Below are 18,259 nucleotides of genomic sequence, written 5' to 3' on the forward strand. Positions count from 1 at the left end.
CAGGGCCTTCTATTCCCTCACAACCTCCTTCCCTCATGGTCCCTGTGAGTGCACGCTTCAACCCTTCTGACTTCTGTCTACAGAAGAGACCTCAAGCTTTCATCAAAATCTGATGAGCAAGCTATAATTTCCCTTCACTTCATATGGTTTATCAGTTCTGGGGGGAAGAGGGTAAAAGTGTGACAAAAACCATTACTTCCCTGGGTGGCATATTCCCTCCAACCACCCATTCTATCTCTTGGGGAAGGAGTTGGCTATATTTTTACTGATTCCCTGAAACAACTAGAAACCATGTTACTCTGTGGAATAGCCTGAGTAGGCAGCCCAGCCCATACTCCCATTGCCCCTGTGCTGAAGTGGAACAGAAAACAGCCCTCCTACTGCTGATGGAACTACTGCTGAACCTCACCAAAATCTGAGTCCTGAGAAACCCATACTGCACTAAGGTAGTGAATACTTCCCCAAATTAATCCCCTAATTGCTTAGTAAACCGGTGAGTTTTGGAAATGGTCATGTGAGATTCATTTAGTGGTTTTTATATTAACATGATGTTGTGGTCCAAATACAAGACAGCACAAAGCTTTAAGCAAGCAAGCAGGCTGGTCTGCCAACGGCTGGTCCTGTCAGCTTTCCACCCTCTCCTTTATTCTTTCTCTCCCCCCGTGCATTACATTCTCCAAAAGATAAAAGGAATACACTAGCTTTGTTTAACATTCTTATTTACCAATTTCTATCTACCGCATTCCTTGCTCTCGGGCCTTGAGCCCAGTCCTGGGAGGCTTCCCACGGTTCATGTCATCTGGGCGAGATTCCAAGGTTCATGCCCTTGAGAGGAGCCGTGTGTGCACTGCTCCTACACAACACTCCAGGTGTGCCCTGAATGTTGCCAAATGCATGAACCTTGTATGAGTGCTACAACATGAACCTGAAACAACTGGAAGAGCAAAACCACAAAGGTATATACAGCCCAAATATTACCTAATCTATAGTAGGGTGAATGCTGTATACCAAATTTTTAGCCCCGTTTTAACCAGGCCTCCATTGTTTCAGGTGCAAATGTAATCGTGGACACAGGATTTTTTTTTCTTTTAGATTACATAAAGCCAAATTCAATTTAAGTACACAACTTCAAGCAGCTGCCATATAAAATCTAGTTCTGTCAGTCCAAATTACAAACACACTTCAATTTCCCACATTTTACATTAAATGTAAAAGAAAAAGGTCAAATGATAGCAAGAATTATTGATAGTTGTGGAATATTTTGTTAGTTTTTGTTATATGAGTGAGTGTCCTAGGTTCACCTTAGGATTTTAAGCGGCAAATTCTCCACTGATTTTCTCCCTGTCACCTCATTGCCTTCAGTATGATTGTATGGGGTGTAAATCACTACCGTATGTGTCCCATATGCTACGGAATATCTAAATATTAAAGGGCATTGGTCTTCCCACCACCATGAAGCACAAAATAGCAGAGTGGAATGGTCTTCCTCTCCCACTTCTCAATGACAGATTCTCTTGGATAGGCTGGAGGAAGCAGAAAGAAGAAGAGGAAAAACTGCATGGGTCTATCTTTTGGACATAAAGGCATAGATGCCCTTGAAATCTCACCTGTTTCCTGCTTATATGAAGTTATTATTCCTGCTTTGCTGTAGCTACAAATATTGTTAAAATAGAGATAAGCTTTGTTGAAGCTGTTGGGTACAATTGCCACCCTTCATTAAAGATAACTGCAAAAAACAATTACGTTCCTAATTAGACTGTGTATCTTGCAACCATGTATTTGATTTATAGCTTTCCACAATTTACTTGGGAATCCAAATATTGCTATGGGCCCATTTACTTTCATCTTTCCACAACTATGGCTTAAATTGTGTTTCCAAAGTAATACACGTATGTTAGTTGCATTTTGCATTGTCTTGTATAATTGATCATTGTCTAAACATGTCATCTAGCAGTATGAATTGTCAATTTATGTTCACTTCTTTTAAAATAGACGTGCTTATTAAAACACTGACTAACAAGGTCATATGAGACGTAATTACATAATTATGTTGTGGCAATAGGCAATGATTATTTGTTTTGATGATGTATATGGTTCTGATCTGCATGCTGGAAGATTTGCTAGGTCCTGAAAAATTTGTATGACTTTTAAAATCACATACATTTCCATGCAAAGAGACCTCATTTCCTTAGCATTAAGATTGCACAAGTTCATTTCTTTTCAACATACCCATTAAAAACTGAAGAAATCTCCACAACTTTAGGCAACTTTAACATCCAGACAAACCTAAATGCCATACCTTATCAACGAAACATACTGTAGACCTGATGTTCACAGCAAACTCCCTTTCACTTGGAACATATAGCCCCAATGGTTCACACATCTAGTTCATCACAGTTCCTGCCTTAATTAGTGATCTTTTAGATTCCCAATGTTGATGTTGATAGGAAATCCATGTATGTAGCTGTCACTTTGAAGCTTCACTCTTGCACCGAGTTCTACTCAGTCAGCCCTTTGTGATTTCAATGGAGTTCTGTGTTGGGTATCATTTCTACCTGCAGGAAGCTCAGTGCTGAATCGGGATCTTATGTGTGTGTGTGTACCACAAGGTGTGGTGTTCATTGTTTAAAAAGAGCTAAATGCTTTATTTTTATGTAATTTCACAAAATGTCGTAATAACAGTGTTAAACAGTTAGAACTTTCTTGAGGTTGCAGAACAATTTCCATTATAAGCTACTTTTTTAATATGATCAAAATTTTCTTATATATTAAAAATGTGATCTTATATTTTCCTTGCTTGTTGTTTGCTCAAAGATGGAATTGGTTCAAACATTAGAACAAAATCTCTTCAGCCATTTGGGAGTTTAGTGATGGGGGAAAAAATACACATACACACTCACTCTCTCTCTCTCTTACATTTCCCTTTTAAAATAAAGAATCTCTCTTTCTCTTTTTAGAAATGACTGACGTATGAAGTATGGTGTAGATTTAATCCTCTGATGACTAGTACCCTCTTTATTTAAAAGCATTATTATTTTTTAGTTTACTAGTTTATGAACCTTTGAAAACTACAGCTTGAGCACATATTTGCATTAAGTTGGTACATGAGTACACTGCATATGTGCTTGCATCATGGAATGTGTTCACTTTGCATCTAGAATCACAGGCCAATCTCTGTGATCCTGGGATTGTATTGTACTGATTGAAAGGTTACTGGAAGCATTCCCCGAGCTGGTTATTATTACCCTCTTTCCCCCATGTAACTCCCTAGAATGTTTCACAAAATTACAAGCATGTAGCCCTTTTGTCTTACGTGCACCCGATACTGCACAGTAGTACCAGATGGTAAACATGAATATCTAAAATTGTTTAAAGAAAAAATTATTAAGAAACACCATGTGATCACAGAATTAAAGACATAGGACCAAATTCTGCTCCAGAGATTTCAATGGAGTTACTCGAGATAATCAGAAGGGTAACAATGAAAAATGCAGCCCTATGCCATAATATTTACACACTAGAGGCAGAATTAAGATTGCACATGTAACCTTATATTTTATATGTCATGATTGAATGTACAGCTGCAAAGTTACCATTGCATTAATATAATTTAATTTGTACTTATTATTCAAGGCGTGAATGGATGTAAAAAGAAGCAGAATGTAAATTTAGAATTTTTTTCATGTGTTCAGCCCAAGCCCAAAGTTCTACACTACAATTTTATAGCCCCATAAATCAAAGTCAGCTGCCATGGGCCAGCTGCAGGTGGTTTAATGCAGTGTAGACATACTCCAGTTGTCTTTCTGACAAAACTGAAAGAAATTTTGTTTGCAACAAGTTAAAAAAAAAAGCACAATATGATAATGTCATATCTTTTTCTTCAACAGCCACTCAACTATGAAAAAAAGAAATCCTATACACTTAATATAGAAGTAGCAAATACACACCTTGATTTCCGTTTTTCACATTTGGGACCCTTTAAAGACGTAACAATGTTGAAGATCATTGTTGGGGACGTGGATGAACCTCCACTATTCTCTATGCCTTCCTATGTCATGGAAGTTTATGAAAATGCGAAGATTGGGACTGTTGTTGGTACAGTGGCAGCACAAGATCCTGACAGCACTAACAGCTTAGTAAGGTACAGTAAGTCCAAGCAGTACTGAATTGATCTCTGGTTGCTAATGGATAAATGAGATCTGGGATATGTCGGATTATGTATTTTCTGTTAACCTATATTAGAAAAAATGGATGAATTTTTTTTATTCCCAACATCCAATTTTGTGTACGTACTGTAGTTATCAGCTTTTCAATTAATTTGTGCTAAATTGAGGCATTTTGCCATCAACCTGAATAGAAGTTAGCATGAAGCTCACGTTGACACAATCCTTCTCTGAGTAGTCCATTGTGCAGGAATGATTTACTGTTCATAGTATCATAGAATCATAGACTTTAAGATCAGAAGGGACCATTATGATCATCTAGTCTGACCTCCTGCACAACGCAGGCCACAGAATCTCACCCACCCACTCCTGTAACAAACCCCTGACCTATGGCTGAGCTATTGAAGTCCTCAGATTGTGGTTTAAAGACTTCAAGGTGCAGAGAATCCTCCAGCAAGTGACCCATGCCCCACTCTGCAGAGGAAGGCGAAAATGCCCCAGGGCTTCTGCCAATCTGCCATGGAGAAAAATTCCTTCCCAACCACAAATATGGCGATCATCTAAACCCTGAGCATGTGGGCAAGACTCACCAGCCAGACACCCAGGAAAGCATTCTCTGTAGTAACTCAGATCCCATCCTATCTAGCATCCCATCACAGGTCATTGGGCATATTTACCACTAATAGTCAAAGATCAATTAATTGCCTGACTCATCCGGTAAGATTGTACAGCCTGCTGTTCCACTCCACAACTGGTGTAACCAGCCCATTCCCTGGTTAGGACCGTGACCCTGGCTTCTCTCTACCATCTTTTGAGGTGCTATGCTTGCACAGGGAGAAAGCAGTCACTGCACTTTCCCAAATGGAGGAAATTTAACAGTGACAAGCACTTGTGCCAGGTGTCAAGGAGGTTCCTCCCACACCATGGGAATGCAGTAATTTTACAAAATATTTATAATCTGAGTTATAATATTCTAATATTTTTCATTCATATCAGAGTAGAAAAGAATTTGGGTCATCTAGTGAATTCTCTTGCATTGCTGATATTGTTTGAGGCATACTTTGCAAACATTTACTACCAAGCAAAGTACATACAAGGATGATTAGTCCTGTTGCTATTTGTCTCAGTAGCGAGCATGTGCTAGATCAGATACGTCATGAAACAAACGTATAACATTTTAGTGAAGAAAGAAATCAAATAGTCTTCTTACTGGAATTGATTTCTTGGAACAGTTTCTGGGTTTTTTTTTTAATAAATTCTGTGATATTCTGTGTTAATGGTTTGACCATAACACTACAGTTTATAACACAGCTAGGTTTGAAAAACAGCAAGATCTGAACTATGAAGCTGGCTCCAAATTTCACACACTCCGTATTACAGGCCATATGACCACACTGGGGCTGGAAACTCATATACCCAGGTACAGGAAATCTGAATCTGAAGTTGTCTAAGTTTCAAGGTGTTTGGATTCAGCCAACATAGAAGGAGAGGGTTGCTGGTCATAGCTAAAATTTTGGCTTGGATCCATTCCTGGTTTACAGCAGAGTTACTCTACATGTTTTAGGCCATACTGAGGAATACAGTGGTAGTTCTTGTGTTGCTTTATATAAGGAAATGTGGTTCTTTTCAAATAAAAAGTATGATAATTCCCTAGATAAACAAACAAATATCTAAGGTTGGAATTCAGATCTTTTAGAAAAAAATAATTCCCATATGACTATATGTTTGGTAGCCTAATCCTTTTTATGAATGAATTGTAAATCCCTTGCATGACTATATGAGAAAGTAAATGGCAATCAGTCTTTCTGAAGTTAATTGGACATGCACAATTTTAATTAAAGCCTACTGTATGAATATGATACTCTCAATACATGGAACAATTACCATGGAATGTTATAAACTCCTAATTTTTTATGATTCTGAAACCTGTTTTTGTGCTGATACTCCAACTCTCAGAAGTGTTTGGTATCCAACAATCAGTATCCACAATTTGATAATGCTAAGATAATTAATTTAAACTGTGGTTATCATGTTATTGTCTAAATCATAACATTAGTATGTTAACTAGTAAAATTAACTAGACTAAGAGACGAGTCGCTTTCTAAGTCAGCTAAATGACAATGGCTGTAAGGAAGATGAATCTGTGACCCCATAGCGTGGAGCAACATAGAGATTAGCTTTCTTGCTGGCCTGAGAACAGGGAAGCCAAGTGAAGATCCACCACCCCTCAACAGTTTTCAACAGTTAAGAAAATTTTGTCTAGAGAAGAGTCAGAGGAAGGTGGTAGGAGAGAAGCCATTGCAAGTTGTGAAAGGCTGAGAAGGAAAACGGCAGCAGGTTTGGTGAGTAGAGTGGGAAACTAGTTGGAGAAACAGCTGGCACCAGTCCTGGTAGTAGATCCAGCCCTTTGGCATCTTTGTCACTAGCAGCTTGAAACAAGTGGCTGAGGTGACAACATAAATTATTCAAATTCTTTCAATAACTGAACCTAACTTTTGCTCACCCCTGCCTGAGCCCTATTCTTTCTTATCATTTTCCTCATTCATCTTATTCCCTTTATTTCCTCACTCTTTCTTCCATTTCTCTCTCTTTTAATGTTTTTTCCCTATATGAAAGATATGCTTGTGGAAGGAGCTGGATTGACTACCTTGGACATTGAAACCCTCTCTTTATCCATAGTAGAGGTTTAGCAGGGACAGCAGCAGTGCAAATGCCCCCTTACTGCCCTACTAGGGGTTCAATCCTGACCTGTAGGAAACATTGTTAGGCGTGAGAGGAAAGTTCATTGTCCAACCTCTCTTTATCCATCCCTCTGAGAGTACCAAAATGGGTGCCAATTGTGATGGTTGTTTTTGTTATGGAAATACCTGTCTTGTAATAGCTGGACTAGCCATCAAACTCATTTCACATATAGTCACCCGAGCAACCATCATCTGGTAACAATTTCTGTCATGGTAGCTTTGGGTTGTATTTGAGCCAGAATTCAAGAGGTGAAAGAGTGTACATCCCAATATTGAACCATCTGATGCCCACACACAACATATTAAGGGGCTTGTAACTGTGCAGGCTTCATCCCCATCCCCTGATACCCCAGAAACCTCTCAAACTCTATCAGTAGGTGTCAACTTCATGTGAGTTTATTTCCAGTCCTGCCACTATCCCCCGTGCAGTCTCACACAGCAAAGTATTTATGGTGCTTCTGGCCCTTTGGCCCTTTCCCACAGGAAAAGCCCTCCCTTCCTGAAAATCTCAGAGCATACAGGGCTCAGCTAGCCCAGGTGCACTCCTTCATTTCCTTCCTGTACCTCCTTTTATAATAATAAGCTTCTGGTTCAACACCCTTCTCAGCCTGATTGGGGATTTCCAGCTAGTTATCCAATCAGCCGTCTCCAGGGGGTCTGATTGGTGCCTAAGTGGTCAGAGTGCTGACTTACCTTTTAGTTTCCAGCACTCTGTCACAGGGCTTTAATATTTAAAGGGCTGAATTGTGGCTTTGTGACTGCTCTGAGTAACAGGTGACACATACTTGTGCTGCCCCATGAGCAGAACAGAAATGAGCACTTTGCCTGGTGCATATTGCCTTCCCCTCTATGCTTGTTGTCACACTGGGGAGGAGAGTCAAATCTCTCTCCTTATTTCTTACCTACCTGAACAGAGGGAAATTGCAGTTCTGTGGAAACTACCCATGATGCAGGCCATCAGTGGAGGGAAGTAAAGGATTCCCTTATTCCCCTGCCATGGTGTGGAGGGCAAGTTACTGACTTACCCAATATGTTTGAAATATAGCCATAAAACTCCCATTAACTTTAATAAGAGCTGTTTGATTAAAGTCTTAAAATTCAGGGGTGAGCCTGTTGAGAGGAGGAGAATAGGATTACCTTCTCCATGTTCATCCCCACAGAACGCTAGTTTAAAACAATCAAACAAAAACCACTTTGCTTGACATTGACTTACTAGAAAATACAAAATCTACAGCCTGTGTACCGCATAGATGAAGGTATGTGTTCCACAGCTGATCCATCTACAGTGCTAGCTACCAGTCAATTAAGTTACTTAGATCCATTATAGAATGATACTGGTCCACAGTATAATTAAAGAGCAGTGACTTTCTTCACAGTGTTTCCTAATCCGGTTGTATGTCCTTTCCATTTTATAGGGACACTGCCATTACTGAGGTTGATATAGCTTTAGACAAACATGGTTTCAAGCATATTATTATTAATTTATTACCTGCTGGTTTAATGGTAGAATTTATTTACTACCCAATTAAGTTACACTTTATTCTGGTGGCAAGAATGATCACTGTGGACAGAGTAAGGATCAGAAGAGTGATTATAGCAAATAACTGTCCCGAGGAGAAATATGTTTTAAAAAAATTCTTAGCAATAAAGCCAAGCAGCAGGTGACCAAATACAGATATTGTTATCTGCTGTTAGGAGGTGGGAGATCCTTTCCTCCATATTGCATCACTGTTGTTCCCACATAACATTTCTTATTTTTCACGTAAGTCTAAATCGAAAGATGCTGCCGCTGTGTCAAATTGTACATGCAGTTAAACATTGCTAGTACTGACACTGTAGTTGACGTAGAGGAGGACATTCTACTATTTTTTTCCATCCACAATATCATCACAATCTTTATATACCTCCTTCTTCAAATTGGTGATGATTAACCATCATCTTCTGTACCAGTTTCAAAATGCAATATTTTTTTTAATTGTCAGTGGTTTCTGTGCTTGGGAAAATCAATGACCTTATTTCTTTCTTTTTAACGTACCCAATTTACTTTATCTAGACATTTTACTGTGCTCAGCTCTGTGCCTTACAAATTATAAAAGTAAGCAAATGAAATCTTATATCTCTATCCATCCATCTGTTTCTCTCCATTCACTCATTATATATTTTTGGATTTGTCTGTTTTTTTATTTATTTTGGGAGGGCCAAATCACCAATTATTTCTAGCTTTTTATTTAGTTAAGGACTCCTATTCCAATTATCCTAGCACCCTGTTTATATTTTGCATCACTTCTGAAAGGTTCTGCATACACAGGGTTACATACAGTTCACAATAAGCTTGGCAAGAGTGCAAAGCATGGTGGTAGTTTGGTTCATACCATGTAGTTAGTGTAAATGCTGAGAATACAAAGCCTTCTAGAAATACCATATTAGTTAACAAATATTTTTCATGTAGTGAATTTTACATTATTTCCAGGATTCAACTCACTGTTTTAAACAACAATTTTAAGATTTCCTCCCATCAGCTGTTAGACACATTTGTTTTGTCCTACTTTAAATTAGATTGTAAGCTGTTCAGAGCAAGGATTGTCTCCTACTAGCTGTTTGAACAGATGGTCCCTCGTACAAAGGGTCCTAATCGTGATTTGCTCTCTATGTGCTACTGTAACACAAATAACAACAAATACAAACATCTCGTGCTTTTCTATATAATTTCCATCATTGTTTGCTTAAAATTGACTCTTCTAAGTGACTGACTTTTGTTAGATCCTTCCATGGCTGATTAGGGCAGGTTCACTGTATTAGTGTTTTGAAATTCACAGCATTTTCACGTTGAACCAAACCACTCGGTATTCCACTTTGCTATAATTAACTTCATTAGTCAGTGCAGAGCTTGATTAACAATAGGAAACTGAAGTAGTCTGAGTATCTTCCTGAATGCACTAGAAAATAAACTTCTTTCTTTCCTTCCCCTCCAACCTGACTCTTGCCACTATAGCTAAAACAGAATAGCACATGGAAGATTTAGATACGGAGTAAATTGGGCTGTATGGTTCAGTTGCCTTTTATACAAAGCAGCTGCTTTATTTCCAGGAAAAGTAGAAAGCATTAACCAGATTAAGGAAACCTACAAAATTGGAAAAGCTTTTCTGTAAGCTTCAGACTGCTCATTTTATGGGAAGTTAGTAGAGCATGTAGTAGAGTCTCCCGGCTGCTTTTGCCTTTCTGCTTTGTCTAACTGTCGCGTAGTATTACCTCATAATGGATGATATATGATAGTGGTTAAGATACCTACTCTGTTACAGAGTAGAAGAACCTGCTTTCCAGCCACTGAGTGATATCGGCGCTGTAATGAACTCAGATTTGCGTCAATTTAGTCTGGATTAAATTGCTAACCTTCTGTTTGGAGCTTTCAAATAACCTACTAATTAAATAATATATTACTTAGTCACAGGATTACAAAATTAACATTATATAGGGAAATTAATTTGGGTTTCAAATAATGGAGCAGATGCAGGAATCTATTTTAACCTTTGCTGCATTGCTAGTAGAATATAGGGATGATTTAACAAATTATATGGTATCATACTTCAGAGAGCCAGGAAAAATTTTGATATTTTAAAAGGAACACTGAGATTCATATTGTAACAAAGAGTATATCCTCTTGAAATTCAATGTACTACTAACATTCTTTTTGTGACCTTTAAGAACTTTAATGATCTTGAACTGGATTATATTTATATTCCTAAATGCAAAAATGTATATTTATTAGAGATGGAACAAAAGCAATCCCTCACATTCTGAACCCTCCTTAATTTTTGATTTGAGGAACCTATAGCCAAACCTGTGCTTACACAAAGTAGGTTCTGGTTCAGTATCAGAATCTTAGCAGTGAGTATGTGAGGGATCTATAGTGTGGGTTTGGAAATGAAATGAATGTTGCAAGAATTATGTTCTTATAGTTTTTTCTTCCCTGCCTAGTAGCTGGTTTTCCTAAAACCCACTGCTGATAAATAGGGAAGAGAATGAAAACTAACTATTCTAGCTTCACCCTTCGAAAAAAAAAAAAACCCAAACAGACAAAGCTAAATTGCACAGGCTCAATTATCTTACATGTCTTTGGGAAGATAGGTCTAATGAACTTCGGTGACCTGGTAAACATCCTGACCTACACCCTCTTGCATGCCCACACTGCAAGGGGAAGCAGAACAGGGAGCAGGAACTGCTTGCTCAAGTGGGTTCTATGGCAAACACACTGTTCAGAATCACTTATTACTCTTTTTATATTACAGTACATGCTATGCTGATGGAGAAAAAAAAACATATTAAATATGGAATGCAGCATATTAATGGAGTGAAGGTTTCCATTGATAAAGTAGGCCACAATATATAAATGATAGAATAGCATCTCCTATTTCAGTTAGGTGCACAATACACATAAACAACGGAGTGACAGGCACCTAATATAAGATTGAAACACATTACATCATCAGTGCAATAAAAAGCTCCAATAATAGTCTAGAATGCCGTATGTAAAGAGTGCAGTGAAAAGCCTTACATAAAGTAGGTCCAGTACATGCTGGAACAGTAGAAGCTATTATATTATGGAATGTAGTCTGTGAACTGTGGGAGCACAGGCTTAATATGGAGATGTAGGGTTAGTGGAAGGATCCTTACTGTAATCTGGAAAGCTGTGTGTAATCACTGTGTGAGAATAAGGTCAACAACAACAAAAATACTTGGCTAATATGGAACACAGTGTATGAATGAGAAGAGAAGACAACAGAAGGTCCTTACTACAGTCAGAAGTGATGATATAATGTATATGCAGAAAAGGGTCAGTCTGATATTTTAAATCATGGTGTAGTATAGAGAATGAACTGTTTTCTGTCTGTGTTCTGTATTGAATATATCACTTTGGCTCTATTTTATGAATCTGTGCTACAGGGATCACCCTGTTGTATTTTTATGAATCTGGGTAATATATGGGAATCGCCCTGTTGGCTGCTGCAGAACCTACTTTGGTGCAAAGCAAAGGGCCGATAAAAAGGTAGAGATTCTTCCTTATGTTTACTCATAAAATTTGTAAGCACTAGGATGAAACAGTGAGCAGGATGGTACCAAAGCTCTAACAGATGGACTGTAAAGTTTTCCCACTCTGTATATCTCTGCAGGAGTTTCAGTGTACAGTAGAGCTATGCAAATAACTGATTTTTGTTTTGTTTTAAGGCAATTCCAAAAAAATCAGAGGGAAAAATAATGAATAATAATAATATTCTTAATATTCTTAATTATTTGGAATAATAATAATATTCCAAAAAAAATCAGAGGGAAAAATAATGAATAATAATAATATTCTTCAATTCACAAAAATTTATGTGAATTGAAGAATAAATAAATAAAAATGGTCTTGGGTCAAAGGAAAAAAAATCAGTCAACCCAAAACAAATGGTTGTATTTTGAGTGGTTCCTTTAAAAAATTAAATAAATAACATTGAAGCATATTTTCAAATGAAAAGTTATTTTGAATTAAAAAAATCAAAACATTGTCTTTTTTAACTTTTCATTTCAACATTTTTTACACTTTTGGCATTTTTGTGTCCTGGTTTTTTTGACATGAACAATTTGGCAAAACCAACATGCATTCACACAACAGTTCGGTGTCGATGAATCTGCATTTTTTTCCGGAAAAATTCACCCAGTTCTTGTGTGCAGATCCATACAAGCAGAGAAGGCAGGGGCCTTCTTTTCCTCTCGTGTTATATCTTTGCCCTCTCTGTTCCCTCAATATTATTTTTCCCAAGGTCTACAAGGTTGTCTGTAAATCAAAATATATGAAGAGCACCCTATTTTGCCTGGCTGAAGACTATAAGTCTTTTGCTTTATCTGAATTGCTGTGGGTCTTCCCCAGGGCTGCAGCATACATCTCTTTAGTGACAGTGTTGGAACAGAAGCAGCTCTCATCCAATTGCTGCTCCTTCCCTGTAGATACCCAAAATATTATTGGGCTAGGTCAAGCTGTGTGCTCTATCTCTGCTACGCATACATAACAGCAGTTTATAAGTCCAAAAGATGCTATCACATCACAGATTTCGAGTACAAGGTGGTCAAAATTTCTCAGCAACCAGAATTGTTTCTTCCCTTATCCATAGTTTTGACAGCAAAACTGACAGTTTGTTTCTCTGTTGGAGTTCCAAGGGCCTGAATTTTCACTCTGTGCTGGTGGAATTGCACTAACTTCAGCATAATTACACTGGAGTAAAACTTGCATATAGCGTTAAGACTCAGGTCATATATCTGAGTGTCCCCAAAATCTAGACATGATTTGATCTGAAGGATTGAGCTTCACCAATCTGTAATAAACAAATATGAATATATAAACTTATTCTTATATGACTTATTCTGCTATTTTGTGTATATACGTCCAAAAGCATGAGTAAATATGTTATTAAAATCACATTTAGTGTGTAAGTTCCTTGGGATGGAGACTGGGTCTGGTATTTTACTGAACTCAATATTGGTACTTACCTAGCAGCACTGGAACCCGAGTAAAATATTTATTTTGCTGAAAAAGGGGGATTCTGAATATAACAGTGAGATGCCCAGTATCAATACACCTATTCAAAGCGCCATTGCAGCAGGAGTAATTCTCTGAAGAATTCAGTGAAATGAGTAAAATAAGACAGGTTTCAGAGTAGCAGCCATGTTAGTCTGTATTCGCAAAAAGAAAAGGAGGACTTGTGGCACCTGAGAGACTAACAAATTTATTTGAGCATAAGCTTTCATGAGCTACAGCTCACTTCATCGGATGCATTCACGAAAGCTTATGCTCAAATAAATTTGTTAGTCTCTCAGGTGCCACAAGTACTCCTTTTCTTTTTAGTAAAATAAGAGGGATCTTCATCTTGCTTTGGCTTCTAACTTAGGTCCTTACAGGCTTTCCTGTCCATGCAAAGGTGAAGAAAGAAAATGTGGAAGCAAATCTTTTCCTAGAAAAGCAAGATAATGGAGTACACATGATCAAGGGTAGGAAAGATGTGTAGAAGTTGTCAGTGAATAAAAGTGAGTGTAGGAAAAATGTTTTTTTCCCCTCATACAAACAGCATTCTATTTTCTCAGAATGAAAAGTAATCTGTTTTTATACATGGTGGGCTAATGCCACATAATTTTTCACATTTGGGAGGCGCATCTGAAGGCTGCATCTGCCGAGTTGTATTTGTCCACATTTGAGGAGCTCTAGTAATGTTTAATGAAGGTTCTGTCTTCTGACCAGCAAGCTGTGGCTAGCTGCAGCTGGAGCACCCAGCTCTCTGACAGTGCCCACGCATACTCAGAAATGTTCAGGTCACTTGAAATTTATTCCAAGACTTGATTGTATTGAATCTAATCAACTTGTAAAGCCTCTTAGATATCTAAGCCAGTTTATCTATCCTCAGACCTTTTTGTATACTTAAGGCAGGACAGTGACTAGAACAATCCTCAGTCTCTCATCAGTGCCAATTTAGAGCTGGATAGGATTACAGTCTCCTGAGTTTTAGTCTTGCCTGATGAGACAAATCCATAATCTTTTATATTTTCTTGGGGACAATGCAGATGTTAAGCACCATTGCCTTCAACTGGCACACAACTTCTTTCCAGAAGAACGTTAGAAATATCTTGTAATTTGAATGCATGAGGATGACAGGAAAGACTCTGCTCAAACCTGATTTTGCCAATAAAGTAAACAATGGCTTTTAAATCTTTGAGGTCACCCAGGTGAAATGGCTATCATTCACTGATTAAATGTGTTTAGACTCAAACCAGGGTGGACATGGAGGACTGTGGATATAAGATCTAACCACTCTCTCTTGAATCTTCACATTCAATAACCCTTCTTAAGGCCTGAAAGCCTCAATATTACCAGTTTCCTTCCCTTAGAGCCAAACAGTTACTTCTATCTATATTTAAGATTGTGAAACCCCTTGCATCAATTTAGAGTTCATATACAGATTCAGCCCCAGTGACCACCAGTAAGGATGACTGGGGACTCTTTTTTTTTTTTTTTTTTTGAAATCAGTTGTCAACCTTAGGCTGCCTTCTTTTGCTAGGGTCTGATCATAGAATCATAGAATCATAGAATATCAGGGTTGGAAGGGACCCCTGAAGGTCATCTAGTCCAACCCCCTGCTCGAAGCAGGACCAATTCCCAGTTAAATCATCTCAGCCAGGGCTTTGTCAAGCCTGACCTTAAAAACCTCTAAGGAAGGAGATTCTACCACCTCCCTAGGCAACGCATTCCAGTGTTTCACCACCCTCTTAGTGAAAAAGTTTTTCCTAATATCCAATCTAAACCTCCCCCACTGCAACTTGAGACCATTACTCCTCGTTCTGTCATCTGCTACCATTGAGAACAGTCTAGATCCATCCTCTTTGGAACCCCCTTTCAGGTAGTTGAAAGCAGCTATCAAATCCCCCCTCATTCTTCTCTTCTGCAGGCTAAACAATCCCAGCTCCCTCAGCCTCTCCTCATAAGTCATGTGTTCTAGACCCCTAATCATTTTTGTTGCCCTTCGCTGGACTCTCTCCAATTTATCCACATCCTTCTTGTAGTGTGGGGCCCAAAACTGGACACAGTACTCCAGATGAGGCCTCACCAATGTCGAATAGAGGGGAACGATCACGTCCCTCGATCTGCTCGCTATGCCCCTACTTATACATCCCAAAATGCCATTGGCCTTCTTGGCAACAAGGGCACACTGCTGACTGATGGGGGAGGGTACAGGTTTAAATCTTTCTGGGTTGGATTGCATCAGTTTGGCACTGCTTGTCATAACTGGCCATGTGGAGCTTTCCCAGGAGTGCATAGGCAGCACATCTATTACAACCCTTTGTGAAGTGTTGTATATTCCATTGTTCACCCCTGAGGCAAGGCTATCCAGATCTGCTAAGTTCTAGTGGATAATGAGGCCACACCCCCTCGCCCATGACCCTAAAAGGAATGTGCAGATTGAAATTCCAAGGAAGCAAAGATTCCTTATGCTCTCCCCCCACCACACAAACACATACCCTTTCTGTCCGCACTAGAGTGGTGGAGTACTTCTGCCATGAGACAAAACAGAGTTAACAACAGTGGGAGATTTTCTTAAGAAGTAGAAATTTGGCCTTTTGGGATCCTGTTTCTCCATTTTGCGGGTGGAGGTGGCAATCTACCAGTCCTCTGAGATGCATTTTTAAAATCAAAACACATCCACTGAGGTTAGGCTCAAGACACCAGTCAAAGCTAGTTATACTCATCACATCACTCAGTATTATGTGACTGATTCTTACATAAACAATAGGCTGCAGTATCCTTAAGGTTTGTATTGATCAAAATCTTTGTGCAAACTTTTGATCACAGGCAGTAAACTTAAAGGAATAACTTACTTTTTTCTGCGCTACTGTTTGAGATATCTTCCCTCTCACCTTTGCTTTAAATCTGAGAGTCTTTTGTGAAGAAAGAGGCTCTGCTACGATTTGAAGCCAAATCAAGTCTCCCAATAGGTATCATTGTAGTGCTATTTAATTATATAATAGTATGTCTGTGGATAGTGTGATTAATAGGTATGCCAAGATACCTATTTATTTGAGTGATATTTTTGGTTTGGGGATGAACAGTTTATCTAAGGGTTGCCTGGCTAAGCATGCTTTGATGTGTAAAGTCAAAGATGTATTGGGAGTTGTGAACTCAGGTCTGTCTCAAAAATGATTTATGGAGGATTATTTGGTCAGATAGCTATGTATGCCAGACGACAAGGGGCAATTGAACAAGAACATTTCTTATTGTCCATAGCTGTTGAGAGGTATGAGACAGACACCAAACTGGGTTTGTACTATCTATAATGTAATGTGTAAGCCAATAAAAGGGGTTAGGATAGGATGAAAAGCTAGGTTTTCCAATAAAACAAAATGACTGGAGAGAGACATGCAGTAACTCCAACTGACAGCTTGTTTGGCTTGACAGAGAGACAGATTTGGTATTATATGGCATTTTCAGTTAATTTAGCGAGATTTTGCAAAAGCTTCTAAGGGATTTAGAAGCAAAAATCTCAGTGAAAGACTATCAATAGTGATTGTGTTTCTAAAATCCTTAGTATTTTTGAAAATCTCCCTTGCCCAATATTTTCTGTATCTAAGCTCAGAGCTTAACTCACTTTGCTTTTCACATCTGTCTACTGTAATATTCTGCTTACTGCTTATTTTCTTTATAACTTCTCTTTGTTTCTGCCTCATGGCAAATATACTTTGCTTTTCTTAAGATAACTGGAGACACCTGCAACCGCTGCTCAACTAAAAGACATAGAGCTGGCCAGTGCAGCCCCCACCCCCTTTGACCAGAAACTGGGTCAGAAGACCCAAGGAAAACAGTGATTCACATTCCATTTGACCTTCTCTTCAGCGAATCCCCCTCTGGGGCACAGACCCCCTCCTGACAAAAGGGTGGTGCAGGTTGCATCTAGTTTCATCTATGATAAAAATTCAGTTTTGAAGAAACAATTTGAAGCTTTAGAACTTCAATGATGCTATCCCCATTTTCTATTCTACAGAAGCACCAATATTCATTACTAGTATTATTAAGAGTAATAACAATGTAATTAATTAATGTCATAAGCAGCAAGGTGGTTTTTGTTTGGTTGTTTGTTCTGGGTTGTGTTGTTGTTGATTGGACCAAGAAATTGAAAAACCTAGGTGAAGTATAGTCATCTAGCTCTAAAATAGGCTATATGAGTGGAGCTATTTGGTCATCAACCTGAATCCAGTGGATCTGGTCATTAAGAGGCAGGAAGCTTATTTCTAGAGCACCAATAGTATGCATTCATAGTACTGTATAAGTACAGCAAAGTGTCCATTCAAGGGACTGACAAAAATCAGTAGCTTAACCTAAACAGGATTGTACTCAGTACTTTTGGGGCCCTTTGGATCTCCCACCAACTACAAAGTGTTTGGTTCCTTTGTTTGTTAGGTGAAAGATAACTTGGGGTTCTTTGCCTCTGACTTTTATAGTCCAGTGAACTTTTGAAATGTATCTGTAGTGGGGTGGCTACCCTGCTCCTAAAATAGAAGGGGTTAAAAGCAGCCCTGGAGAGGGCTGTGGCTGGGGATCGCTGATTGGGGAAGCAGCCGCAACTGGGCCATGCCCCAATCAGCCCCAGCTGGCCTGTATAAAAAGGCTGTGAGCCAGAGGCCCAAGGAATCTCTCTCCAGGCTGGGAGAGAGCAGGGCCTGCCTGCCTGACAGGGTACTGAGGGTGGTGCAGTGCTGGGGAAGGAGCGGGCTTAGCTGGGGCACTCCAGGCTGGCAACTCCCCAGGCTGTAGGGCCTGGTCCAAGGCCCATAGAGGTACTG

General features: G+C 38.9%; 1 protein-coding gene across 1 annotated transcript in view; it reads left to right on the top strand.

The window, feature by feature from the left end:
- CDH18 (cadherin 18) overlaps nt 1-18,259 on the top strand; it is a 245,119-nt gene that overhangs the window by 172,712 nt on the left and 54,148 nt on the right. Inside the window, exon 6 of the mRNA XM_077809160.1 lies at nt 3,888-4,141. Within this exon, the coding sequence (XP_077665286.1) occupies nt 3,888-4,141 (254 nt within the window). The remainder of the gene's footprint in view (nt 1-3,887; nt 4,142-18,259) is intronic.

The sequence above is a fragment of the Eretmochelys imbricata genome, chromosome 2, assembly GCF_965152235.1.
Source record: "Eretmochelys imbricata isolate rEreImb1 chromosome 2, rEreImb1.hap1, whole genome shotgun sequence".
Taxonomy (NCBI): domain Eukaryota; kingdom Metazoa; phylum Chordata; order Testudines; family Cheloniidae; genus Eretmochelys; species Eretmochelys imbricata.